General features: G+C 35.4%; 1 protein-coding gene across 45 annotated transcripts in view; it reads left to right on the forward strand.

Annotated features, from left to right (window-relative positions):
- Positions 1-12,312, forward strand: part of SLCO1A2 (solute carrier organic anion transporter family member 1A2) — a 109,378-nt gene that overhangs the window by 89,719 nt on the left and 7,347 nt on the right. For 44 of the 45 annotated variants that reach the window (XR_002343818.2, XR_014845324.1, XR_014845325.1 and 41 more), the window contains 4 exon segments: positions 3,356-3,518; positions 4,416-4,588; positions 11,040-11,104; positions 11,658-11,775. Coding sequence is in view for 40 of the 45 variants with exons in the window: in XM_021091148.2 (XP_020946807.1) it covers positions 3,356-3,518; positions 4,416-4,588; positions 11,040-11,104; positions 11,658-11,775 (519 nt within the window). In the remaining 5 variants the exon portion in view is untranslated. 45 annotated transcript variants of the gene reach the window in all.

Below are 12,312 nucleotides of genomic sequence, written 5' to 3' on the forward strand. Positions count from 1 at the left end.
ATACAGTATGTCCTTGTTTTTTATTTTATATATACTACTGTGTACCTGATAATCCCAAACCCCTAATTTATCCCTCCTTCCTTTTCCTTTGGTCTGTGAGTCTCTTTCTGTTTAGCAAATAAATTCAGTGCAATCATTTTATTTAGATTCCACATATAAGTTATATCATGTGATATTTGTCTTTCTCTGTGTTAGATGCTTTAAAAATTTTTTTGTTATCATTAATTTACAATGTTCTGGTTTTATTGAGGTATAATTGACATAAAACATTGTATAGTTTTTTTTTCTTTCTTTTTTTTTTTTTTTTTTTTTTTTTTTTGTCTTTTTAGGGCGGCACCTGCAGCATATGGAGGTTCCCAGGCTAGGGGTCTAATAGGAGCTGTAGCTGCCACCTAACACCAGATCCACAGCAACTCCAGATCCAAGCTGTGTCTGCGAACTACATCACAGCTCACGGCAACGCCAGATCCTTAACTCACTGAGCGAGGCCAGGGATCGAACCCGCAACCTCATGGTTCCTAGTTGGATTCATTTCCGCTGCACCAAGATGGGAACTCCAAAACATCATATAGTTTTAAAGTGTATAATCTCATGATTTGGTGTATTGTATATTGCAAAGTGACTATCACAATAAGGTTAGTTAACACATCCATCACCTCACATATTTACAATTGTGTGTGTGTGCGTGTGTGTGTAAGGTGGTAACTTTTGAGGTCTATTCTCTTGGCAACTTTAAAACATACAGTATTATTGTCTCCATTTTGTTTGTTTGTTTGTTTGTTTTAGGGCCACACCTGCAGCATATGGAGGTTCCCAGGCTAGGGGTCAAATCAGAGCTACAGCTGCTGGCCTACGCCACAGGCACACAACACAGGATCCAAGCCATGTCTGCAACCTGTACCACAGCTCATGGCAATGCCAGATCCTTAACCCAGTGAGTGAGGCCAGGGCTTGAACCCAAGTCCTTACAGATACTAGCCAGGTTCATTTCCACTGAGCCACAATGGGAACTCCCTGAGCTTTATTTTTATTTTTTATTTTTTATTTTTTTGTCTTTTGTCTTTTTTGTTGTTGTTGTTGTTGCTATTTCTTGGGCCGCTCCCGCAGCATATGGAGGTTCCCAGGCTAGGGGTCTAATGAGAGCCGTAGCCACCAGCCTACACCAGAGCCACAGCAATACGGGATCCGAGCCGCGTCTGCAACCTACACCACAGCTCACGGCAACGCCGGATCGTTAACCCACTGAGCAAGTGCAGGGACCGAACCCGCAACCTCATGGTTCCTAGTCGGATTCGTTAACCACTGCGCCACAACAGGAACTCCTGAGTTTTATTTTATATCTGCTTTTTTTTTTTTTTTTCCTGAGCACCTCACCAGAGAGTACAGAAAGAGGCTTCCATGTTGCAGAAACCTTAGGACTAACATTTTCTTGCTCTATACATTACTGTCCATCTTGGTTCAGAGGTTATTAGCTCTTTGAAACCTTATTACATTCTTTGTTTTGCTTTATATTTAGGAACACTTTCACAGATAATATCACTTTATGTTATCTATATTTTTTATTCTCTCTAATACTAAGTAACTTCCATGCTAAGTAGATATGTGATAAAATTGACTATTTCCAAATAGTCATTTTTTACCAACCAGCTTGTTTTGATGGCTATAGCTTTGTAATATGGTTTGAAACTAGGAAGTGTGATGTCTACAGCTTTATTCTTCTTTCTTGAGATTACTTTGTCAATTTGAATATTCAGGGTCTTTTGTGGCTGTAGTATGGGCTCCATGGCTGCCCAGGTTCTCTGTCTAGGCTGTCTGGATGGGTAGGACTAGAGGCTATGCTTAGCATTTGGGCAGAGCTTCATGGTCTATTGCCTGGGTGCCCCAATCAGGCAGAACCGCCAACCAAGCAGAACAGCCAACCAAGCTCTCTGCCAAACAGTATCACCACTTAGCTATGCTGATGATCAGAGGCACTAGCTTGGATCTCTGCTTGGGCACAGCTGCAAGCAGGAATGCAGTGTGCCAAGATCTGAGTGCTGGTTTCTATAAGTCCTGCCCTCCCCTTCCCACCCCTGCCTTCTCCATCTGATCCTCAGTGGTCAAACCCATTAGATTTTCCCAGTGATTCTCTTTTGGAAAGATAGGAGTGGGCCTCCTGGGAAGGATCCCACGACCCAGGGGGCATCCACCTTAGGCTCTCTTTTCCCACTGGACAAATGATAGGCCTAGCGGAGCTCTCTTGATGTGGTGTTGTGCTGGTCTTGGGGGAGGGCAATTTGATCAGAGTGTTACTGCTCCTGTTATCCTTCTCAGGTCATTATTCTAGGTCTCTGTGGTTCAGAGGGGTGCTTCAGCCCCACCACTGGGTTCTGGGACTTTCATAATAGTGTCTTATTTGTGGATATTTGCTAATTGGTCTTCTTGAGGATCACTGAACACTTTATTTTTATTTATTTATATTTTGGCTGCACCCACTGCATGCAGAAGTTACCAGACCAGGGACAGAACCTGTGCCACAGCAGTGACCTGTGCCACAGCAGTGGCCTGAGCCATACAGTGACAATGCTGGATCCTCCTATTGAACACTTTCATACTGGAAGAATGTTTTTGCTTACTCAAATAGTTACATTTCTGGAGCTAAATGTATTATCTACATTATAGACTGAACTTCCAGGTTTTGCTCCTACAGATTTTGAGCACTTGAGGTTGCTTTTATAAAATATGATCTCTTGTTATTTTCCACCATATGGAAACCCAGGGATCTGTTCATCTTCATTTTGGGTTTCTAAAACACCTGGAGGAGTTCCCGTCGTGGCGCAGTGGTTGACAAATCCGACTAGAAACCATGAGATTGCGGGTTCGGTCCCTGCCCTTGCTCAGTGGGTGAACGATCTGGCATTGCCGTGAGCTGTGGTGTAGGTTGCAGACTCGGCTCGGATCCTGCATTGCCGTAGCTCTGGCATAGGCTGGAAGCTACAGCTCCGATTCAACCCCTAGCCTGGGAACCTCCATATGTCGCGGGAACGGCCCAAAGAAATAGCAAAAAGACCAAAAAAAAAAAAAAAAAAAAAAAAAAGCACCTGGAAAAACACTTCTCATATAGTAGGTATTCAGTTAAAGCTTGTTTATTGGTTTTTGTCTACCTGAAAGAAATCATTGAAAAAGTGGCTAAGGTCACCAAAGCCCTTATCTTTTATGCCAGAACTATAGTATGCAGAGCATGCATTAACATTTGGAAGATTTTTGTTTCTATTTGGGGGAGCAGAGGAAATGTAATTGTGAATTGAGATGAAAAGAAAAAGAAACTGCTCTAATATTCTTTCAATACCCATGGCATTATTTGAAATCATTTCAGAATGCAACAAGATTTACATGTGGGAAATATTCATGCTGACTGCAACAAAGATTGCAACTGTCCATCTAAAATATGGGATCCTGTATGTGGAAACAATGGCTTGTCATACATGTCAGCCTGTCTTGCTGGTTGTGAGGCATCCTCTGGAACAGGAATAAACATGGTAACAAATCCTATTAGCCTATTTTTTTAATGGAACTTTTGTTTTATGCACTGCATTGGCACATTCCAACTATGAACTGGGTCCACATTTGACAAAAGTAAAGTTCCTCCTCAAAATTAAATTTTTTTTGTGGGGAAAAATAAGTTACTTTCTATATGCTTACCTGATTTACCTTTTATTTCCTTGATGTTACTTTAAACTTCATCATATCTGAGCACTGATCTTTAATTTCATAGCAGTTGACATTATTGCTTAATAATTTCATTTAAAAATATTCTAGACCGAGATAAAGTTGGCAGTTTTGATCTCGGTTATCCAACTAATTTCTTTGTTGTTTCTTTTTTCTTTTTTTTTTTTCCTGTGTATATCTACACACATGTTTTCTGCGCATTTCACAATCTGATAAGTTTGTAAAAAGATGGAATTGGGCATATTTTCATGCCTAACAAATCTCACTTAGAATGTTGGTCGGTGATATGAATTTAATTTGATTCTTATGGGAACATGAAAATTCAAAAAGGGTTGACTTTGTTTTTAAAATAAATTATATTTTGAAACAAAGCTTTGTTTATTGGTATCTAAAAATTTCTACTGAGCATTCTGAAAAAAATTTGTCATATTTAGCATATGGTAAAACAATATGTGTTTTTAAAAAGCATGACCTTAGGATAGCTGAGCTATTGTGAATTTACTCAATAAATTAGAAGGAGCCATCATTTTTCAGAAACCACCCTTCTGTGTTTTGTTTCAAACTATAATCCTGAGAGACACCATAAAGAATATGAAAGTAAAGAGAATAAAGTCTCCATTTTGACCCAGCTAGTATATAGAAAATATTTGAGATTTGTATTCAAGAGTTTCCTTCCTAAAATAGGATAATGTATTATTGTTTGATAGGTATTCCAAAATTGTAGCTGCATTCAAACACCAGGAAATTCATCTGCAGTTCTTGGATTATGTGACAAAGGACGGGACTGTTCTATGATGCTCCAATACTTTTTAATCTTGTCAGTGATCAGCAGTTTCATCTATTCCTTATCTGCCATACCTGGGTATATGGTACTCCTGAGGTACAAGAATTATTTTCTTTATTTAGATGTATTTCTGGTTACTAAAGTAAGAGAGCTTTTTATAAGAAAGCCACTCAGAGTCCACGATACTTAAGAACTCAGTGCTCTAATATAACATTTATTAAGATTTTCCTAAGTAAGCATTGTTGAATTTTACCAAACTTTAAAGTTAGGAATATAAATGTTCATCTGTTGTTATTCCCCTCCCTATTATCCCTTCTTTATTTCTTGAAGTTAAATTGGCAAGCCTTTCATTGTAACACAAGAAGAGACACATTTATATTTATATTTTAGACACATTATATTTTGGGTAAACCATATGAAACAGTCATCTTCCTAGGTACAGAGTGGCCCCCTAGAGTCATTTCCTATGGTTCACCCAATAGGACGGTGGAGTTTAGAGCTGTTGGAAGTCCTAGATTCACGTATTACTATCCATAAGGCAAAGGGCAGGCCAATTGATCTTTCTGAGCTTCTTTTTTCTTTCATAAAAAATGGATATAATAATAAATGCTCAGTTGTCTATAAAGCTCTTGTGAGACATGAATAATGAAGGGCTTATGAGATTGCAGAGCTAGAATTCAAACAGGTTTATTACAAGTGTTCTTTCAATTACATCATTCTTCATGACTTATAAACAATTCTAAACATGCCTAGTAAAAAAAATGCATTGTTTTCTCTTTTCTTCATCTTGAAGCAGATTTAAGTTCATTATAATTCTCAATTCGTAGCCCATTATCATCATAGGTTGGGGTAAGTTTTCTGTCTTGCTTTATTTTTGTTTATTTTAATTTTTATTTTTCATTCCATTCTCTACTTCTTCTCACCATAGGCATCCCTTTTAGTATGATATATATATGTTCTTTTTTTAAAAAAAATAAATTTTATTGGAGTATAGTTGACATAGAAAGTTGTGTTCATTTCGAGTGTACAGCAAAGAAAATCAGTTATACATAGACATACATCCATTCCTTTTCGGATCCTTTCCCCATATAGGTTATTACACAGTCTTAAATAGATTACCTTGTGCTATGCAGTAGGTCCTTGTTACCTATCCACTTTATATATAGTAATGTGTATATGTCAATCCCAACCCCGTAACTTATCCTTCCTGCCCCACATTTCCTCTTTGGTAACCAGGACTTTGGTGTCAAAATCTTTGAGTCTGTTTCTGTCTTGTACATTATAAGTTCTTTTGTATCATTTTTTATTAGATTCCACATATTAGTGATCTCATATATTTGTTTTGCTCTGTCTGACTTACTTCATTTAGTATGATAATTTCTATGTCCATCCACATTGCTGCAAATGACATTATTGCATTCTTTTTATGGCTAATATTACATTGCTTAAATGCACCACATATCCTTTTTTCACTTTTTAAAATTTTATTGAAGTGTAGTTGATTTAGAGTGTTGTGATAAATTCTGCTGTACACACAATGACTCAGTTATACATGTACAAACATCCATTCTCTTTCGGATTCTTTTCCCACATAGATTATCCCATAATATTGGGTAGAATTCTCTGTTATACAGCAGGTCCCTGATGGTCATTCATCACATATACCACAGTATGCCTATACCAATCCCAAACCCTGGATCCATTCCTCCTGCTGCCCCCTGACCTGTTCCCTTTGTGACTGTAAGTTGGTTTTCAAAGTCTGTGAGTCTACTACTTCTGTTCTACAGATAAATTCATTTGTAGCCCCCCTTTTTTAGATTCCGCATATAAGTGATATCATAAGATGTTGTCTTTCACTGTCTAACTTCACTTAATGTGATAATCTCTAAGTCCATCCATGTTCCTGTAAGTGGCATTATTTCATTCTTTTTTGTGGCTGAGTAATATTCCATTGTATATTATATCACATCTTCTTGATCCAACCTTCTGTAATGGACAGTTAGATTGCTACATTGTCATAGCAATTGTAATATTATAAATAGTACTGCAGTGAACATTCAGGTGTATGTATCTGTCGATATTATGGTTTTCTCCAGATATATATGCCCTGGAGTGGGATTACTGGACCATATGGTAGTTCTATATTTAGTTTTTTAAGGAACCTCCATGCTGTTCTCCATAGTGGTTGCACACATTTGCATTCCCACTAACATATATTCTTCAATATGTATTTTCCTTTGAAAGATATTAATAATTTGCATATTTTTGCTTCATATTCACACAAACAGTATTGTGCTATAGATTTGTTTTGGTTCATAAGTCGCATGTGTACATAAATTCACCAAATACTGCTAGCACTTATTTATTTTCATACCATCAATACACAGAAATTTCTTCTGCCTTAAAGCCTCACTAGCATTTGGAATTATGGAACTTTCTGACTTCAGCTATTCCAATGGGTGTAAAATGGTAGCTTACTGATGTTTTAATATGTGACTTCCTAATTCAGTGAGCTGAAGCTTCAAAAGTTCAAACTTTTTTCTAGCTATTAACACTTCTGCTCAAAGACACTTATTCAGGGTTTTGTTTTTTTTTTTTTTTGCCCATTTTCCATTATAATTCCTATACTTTTTCTTGGTGAATTATAGATATTAATGTAATATTTATTTGATACAATTATCTTTTCCTGGTCTCTCATCTTTTTTTTGAATTTTTTCATAGTATTTCTAATGAAATAAAATTTTAAATTTTGTACTGAAATCTAACAATTTTCCTGCCTCAGAGTTTGTGTATGGGGGAGTCACATTTAAAAAGGGTTTCCTGGAGTTCCTGTCGTGGCACAGTGGTTAACGAATCTAAGAACCATGAGGTTGTAGGTTCTATCCCTGGCTCAGTGGGTTAAGGATCTGGCGTTGCTGTGAGCTGTGGTGTAAGTTGCAGCCGCGGCTCAGATCCCATGTTGCTGTGGCGCTGGCATAGGCCGGTCACTACAGCTCCCATTAGACCCCTAGCCTGGGAACCTCCATATGCTGTGGGAGTGGCCCTAGAAAATGCAAAAATACGTAAAATAAAATAAAATAAAATAAAATAAAATAAAATAAAATAAATAAAAAGGGTTTCCATGTTCCTAGTTTATAAAAGTATTCCCCTGAATTTTATCCAACTAACTTTACAGCTTTACTTAGTTCTTTAAGCCATCATGAGTCTACCTTTATTCATGGTGCATGGGAGAGAGAGTGTTATTTTTCTCACAAAAATAGTTTTCCCAATTTCATAGCATATGTAAGAGGTCCCTTTTCCATTGGTTTGTGGCGCCACCTTTATCATACTTCAAATTTTTATATAACATGGGCCTAATTTTTACTCTTACTCTGTTCCACAATTTTGTCTATTCTCATGCCAGTGCTATATTGATTTTACCACTTTGCCATTGCATATGTCATTGTCTCATAACAGTAATTCTTCCTCACCCACCAAACACTTTCACCTTTACTCTTTTTTTTAGTCCTTTCTTCCCAAATTGATTTTGCTGTGAATACATGAATCTGTATACTCACATACAAATTTTGATAGTATGGATTCCATATATTAATTGGAGAAACTGATCTTTTTGTTTTTCTTAGGGATGCACCCATGGCATATGGAGGTCCCCAGACTAGGTATCTAATCAGAGCTGTAGCCACTGGCCTATGCCACAGCCACAGCAACACGGGATCCGAGCTGTGTCTGCTATCTATGCCACAGCTCATGGCAACACCGGATCCTTAACCCTCTGAGTGAGGCCAGGAAATCGAACCCGTGTCCTCATGGATGCTAGTTGAATTCCTTAACCACTAAGCCACAACAGGAACTCTTTAATTGGAGAAACTCTGACATCAAATATTTGTGAACATGGAATATCCCTCCATTTATTTAAATTTTCCTTTATATATACTACACATACACACACATACAGTGGTACCATGTACAACTACAAATATACATGTATCCATATTATCCCAGTCATACTAATATGGATATGTACATATTTATAATTCTACATGGTACTATTTTCTCTTATATTTTCTAGTTGGTTATTCTTCATGTAGAGGAGTGATGTCGATTTTTTTAGTTTATTTTTTATCCAGCATCTTTTCTTATTTGTTCTATTAACTTCTTGATTTTGTTAGGTTTTCTTTGTTGATTTGTTAGATAGAAATATGTGCACATATTGAGAGTTTTGCCTCTTCACGTCCAAACTTTACACATCTTAGGTTTTTAAAGTTTTCTTGTAGCATCAACGTGGACCTCTAAAACTGTGTTAAACTATAATGGTAATAGTGAGTTTCTTGTTCTTTTATAATTTAATGGAAATCACAGAAATTTTCCATTAAAAGTGATGGTTTGTATGGATTTTTAGTATATAGTTTTCATCTAGTTTCTGAGTATTTAATAATGGAACTAGTACTAAACTGTTAAACATACTTTTCTTCACCTAGGAAAAAATTTACATATAATTTTCCAACTCAATACTTTTAGTATAGTGAAATAAAGTGATAGGTTTTATTATGTTGAACTCTTTGCATATTTAAGAAAATCTGTACTTAATTACAATAATTTTTATATATATGATTTGATTTGTTTAAATAATAATTTAAATTGTTATATCCATGTGGTTAAGTAAAACATACCTATTATTTTCTCTTGCTTTTCTTTTTTTGTTTTGGAAACATTCTAGGCTCATGAAATGGATTGGTAAATTTTCTACTTTTTAATGTTTGAAATGACTTGCATTAAATATCTGTTTGTCAAATATTTTATGAAATCACCTGTGAAATTATTTGTACTTTGGGCTTGTTGGACAGTGATACTTGTTTATTATTTTCATTTGTTTAGTGTGAGAGTCTATTCACACATTTTCCAATTCTGTTTATACCAGTTATATACTTGTTAGTATATAGGTGTTTATAATATTCTTTTATCATTTTGATATTCTCTGATGTAGCTGAAGGAGTTTCCATTTTTTCTTCTGTATTGTTTACGCACCTTTTTTATTTCTCTCTCTATTTTTATTTATTTATTTATTTTATAAGCTTTAATAAAGTATAGTTCATTTACATGTTTGTGATAATTTCTGCTGTACAGCAAAGTGACCCAGTCATACGTATACACATATCCATTGTCTTTCAGATTCTTTTTCCATATCAGATACTGGGTAAAGTTCTCTATGCTATAGAGCAGGTCCCTATTGGCCAATCATTCCATATACCTCTGTGCATATGCCAATCCCAAACCCCGAGTCCATCCCTTCTACCCCTGCATCTGTCCCCTTTGGTAACCATAAGTTTTTCAATGTCTGTGAGTCTGATTCTGTTCTGCAAATAAGTACATATGTATCCTTTTTTAAGATTCCACATATAGGTGATATCATATGATGTTTGTCTTTCACTAACTTCAATTAGTATGATAATTTTTGTTGCAGCATCCATGTTGCTGCAAATGGCATTATTTCATTTTTTTAAGGCTGAGTAATGTTCTACTCTCTCTCTATATATGTACTACATTTTCATTATCTATTCCTCTGTTAATGGACATTTTCCATGTGTTAGCTATTGCAAATAATGTAATTGACCTTTTAAATGGTAACCATAGGACCAAGAGGGGTGTGCTAGTTTTCCTGGCTTTGCTTACTTCCTTCTGAGTAAAATCATTGATGTTGTCTAAATAACTTAGGTGTTAGGTAGATAATGTCCAGATTAACTGTCTCAGTCTATGATACTGAAAAGTTATTAAAATTGGTAAAATATTTATACCAAGTCATTTAAAATATGTTTGTTTTGGATTTTTTCATCAATTTCCTTTGAAATTTTTTATTTTTGCTTTCTTTGCTTCTTACATTTACTTATGTAAATTCTTGGCTTTCCTGTATTTTGTTACTACAAGTAATTAAAACACACCTATGGTTGCACTGTTCTTGTTTTAGGCTAAAGGTTTAAGCATTAGAATCAAGAACTACTATTCAAGAAGAGGATACTGAGGTAGAAATTGATTGATATGAAAGATTTTATTCTTTGATAACTTTGTGATAGAAATGAATGAGACAAAAGTGATGGACAAAATGCCAAGGACCAGAAGTGGGGCTCCTCTGTAGGTTATGAACTGGATAATCAGGCCTTGAATAACCAAGACCTGAGCATGCAAGAAAAATTTCTAATGCTCAGTGTGTTGCTAGCACACAAAAAGTCCTTTTTAAGAAACTATAGTCATTTTTAAATCTCCATTTTTTCTTCTTGCTTTTTGGGGTCATACCTGCAGCATACAGAGGTTCTCAGGCTAGGGGTCGAATTGGAGCTACAGCTGCCGGCCTACACCACAGCCATAGCAATGCCAGATCTGAGCCATATCTGCGACCTATATCACAGCTCAAATCAGTGCTGTATCCTTAACCCTCTGAGCGAGGCTAGGGATCGAACCTATAACCTCATGGTTGCTAGTCGGATTCATTTCTGCTGCACCACAACGGGAACTCCTATTTTTTTAATTTATAAATTTATTCATTTTTTTTTAGGAGCATTAAGCCTGAAGAGAAGTCTCTTGGTGTGGGATTACATGCATTTTGCACAAGAGTTTTCGGTAAAAATTTCACTATTTTTCCCAATATCACATCAGACCACTAATTAATACTAAGTAAATGAAATTGCTCTCTTAGAATAACAAACTAGCAAATATTCTGGGCTTCTTATAAACAGCACTTTGTAATTAGTATGAAAATGAAGAACAGGAAGAAATGGAGAACTTCTTTTTACTTGAAAAAGACTTATCTGATTTTAATTCTACTTTTCATCAATGCAATCTGAAAAGCAAAGTAATAGGAAATGCTTTGTTAAAATGTGCCTGTGATTGGCCCAAAACATTGAAGAAAAAAAAAATACAAAGAATTGATAATTCAATGTTTTTCTCTATGGATAATTTTTATTTTGCATTTTTCAGTTAGATTACTTATCTTTTATTATCTAAAAACTTTGCAGTAAAAGTAACTTCTAGTTTCTAAAGGTAAAATTTAAAACAGTAGTTTAAATTTTGTTATTCTTTATTTGTTCTACACAGAAAATGTAAATGTTTCCAAAGAAAACAATGTATCATTTTACCTTGTTAATGGATTTTTCTTTCTCCCTTTTAATTGAAGCGGGAATTCCTGCACCTATATATTTTGGTGCTTTAGTGGACTCCACATGTTTACACTGGGGAACTTTGAAATGTGGTGAGTCAGGGGCATGCAGGATATATGATTCCACCAACTTCAGGTAAATAGAATATTTTTTAGAAATGCTTCCTAAGAATCGATAGTGCATGAGATGTTGCCATTCATGTCTAACATTTTTCTTTCTTTCTTTTTTTCTTTTTTTTTTTGTCTGTCAAATGACTAGACTACTTTTGGCCTTGTTTCCAGAGTAGATATGGATAGTCTGTCTCTATTTCTTATTTATTTACTAGAATTTTATTTCTCAATATTTTCAAAGTACTTGGTAAATATAAGCATGAGTGACTTTCAAAAGATTGTTAAATTGGTTGCAATCAATATATTATTGAAGGTCATAGCTATACATATCTATATTACTCTTTCAAGTATTCCCATTTCATCCTACATCATTTTAGCATCTTACTAGCCTAAATCCTTACTTCCTATTGTCATCCATTTCTGATCTCCAAAATGGTATTTATTCTCCCTTAATAAATTTCACTGACACAATATTCTTTATGTCTTTTAAAGCCTTATTTTCTGCTAATATAGATCTTATTTTCAACAAAAGACATATGATACTGTTAACCTGCTTTTGAAC

The sequence above is a fragment of the Sus scrofa genome, chromosome 5 (genome assembly GCF_054392235.1).
Source record: "Sus scrofa isolate SSC_HxYL_T2T_F1_AM1 chromosome 5, Sscrofa_HxYL_maternal_Yorkshire_Landrace_v2.0, whole genome shotgun sequence".
NCBI lineage: Eukaryota > Metazoa > Chordata > Mammalia > Artiodactyla > Suidae > Sus > Sus scrofa.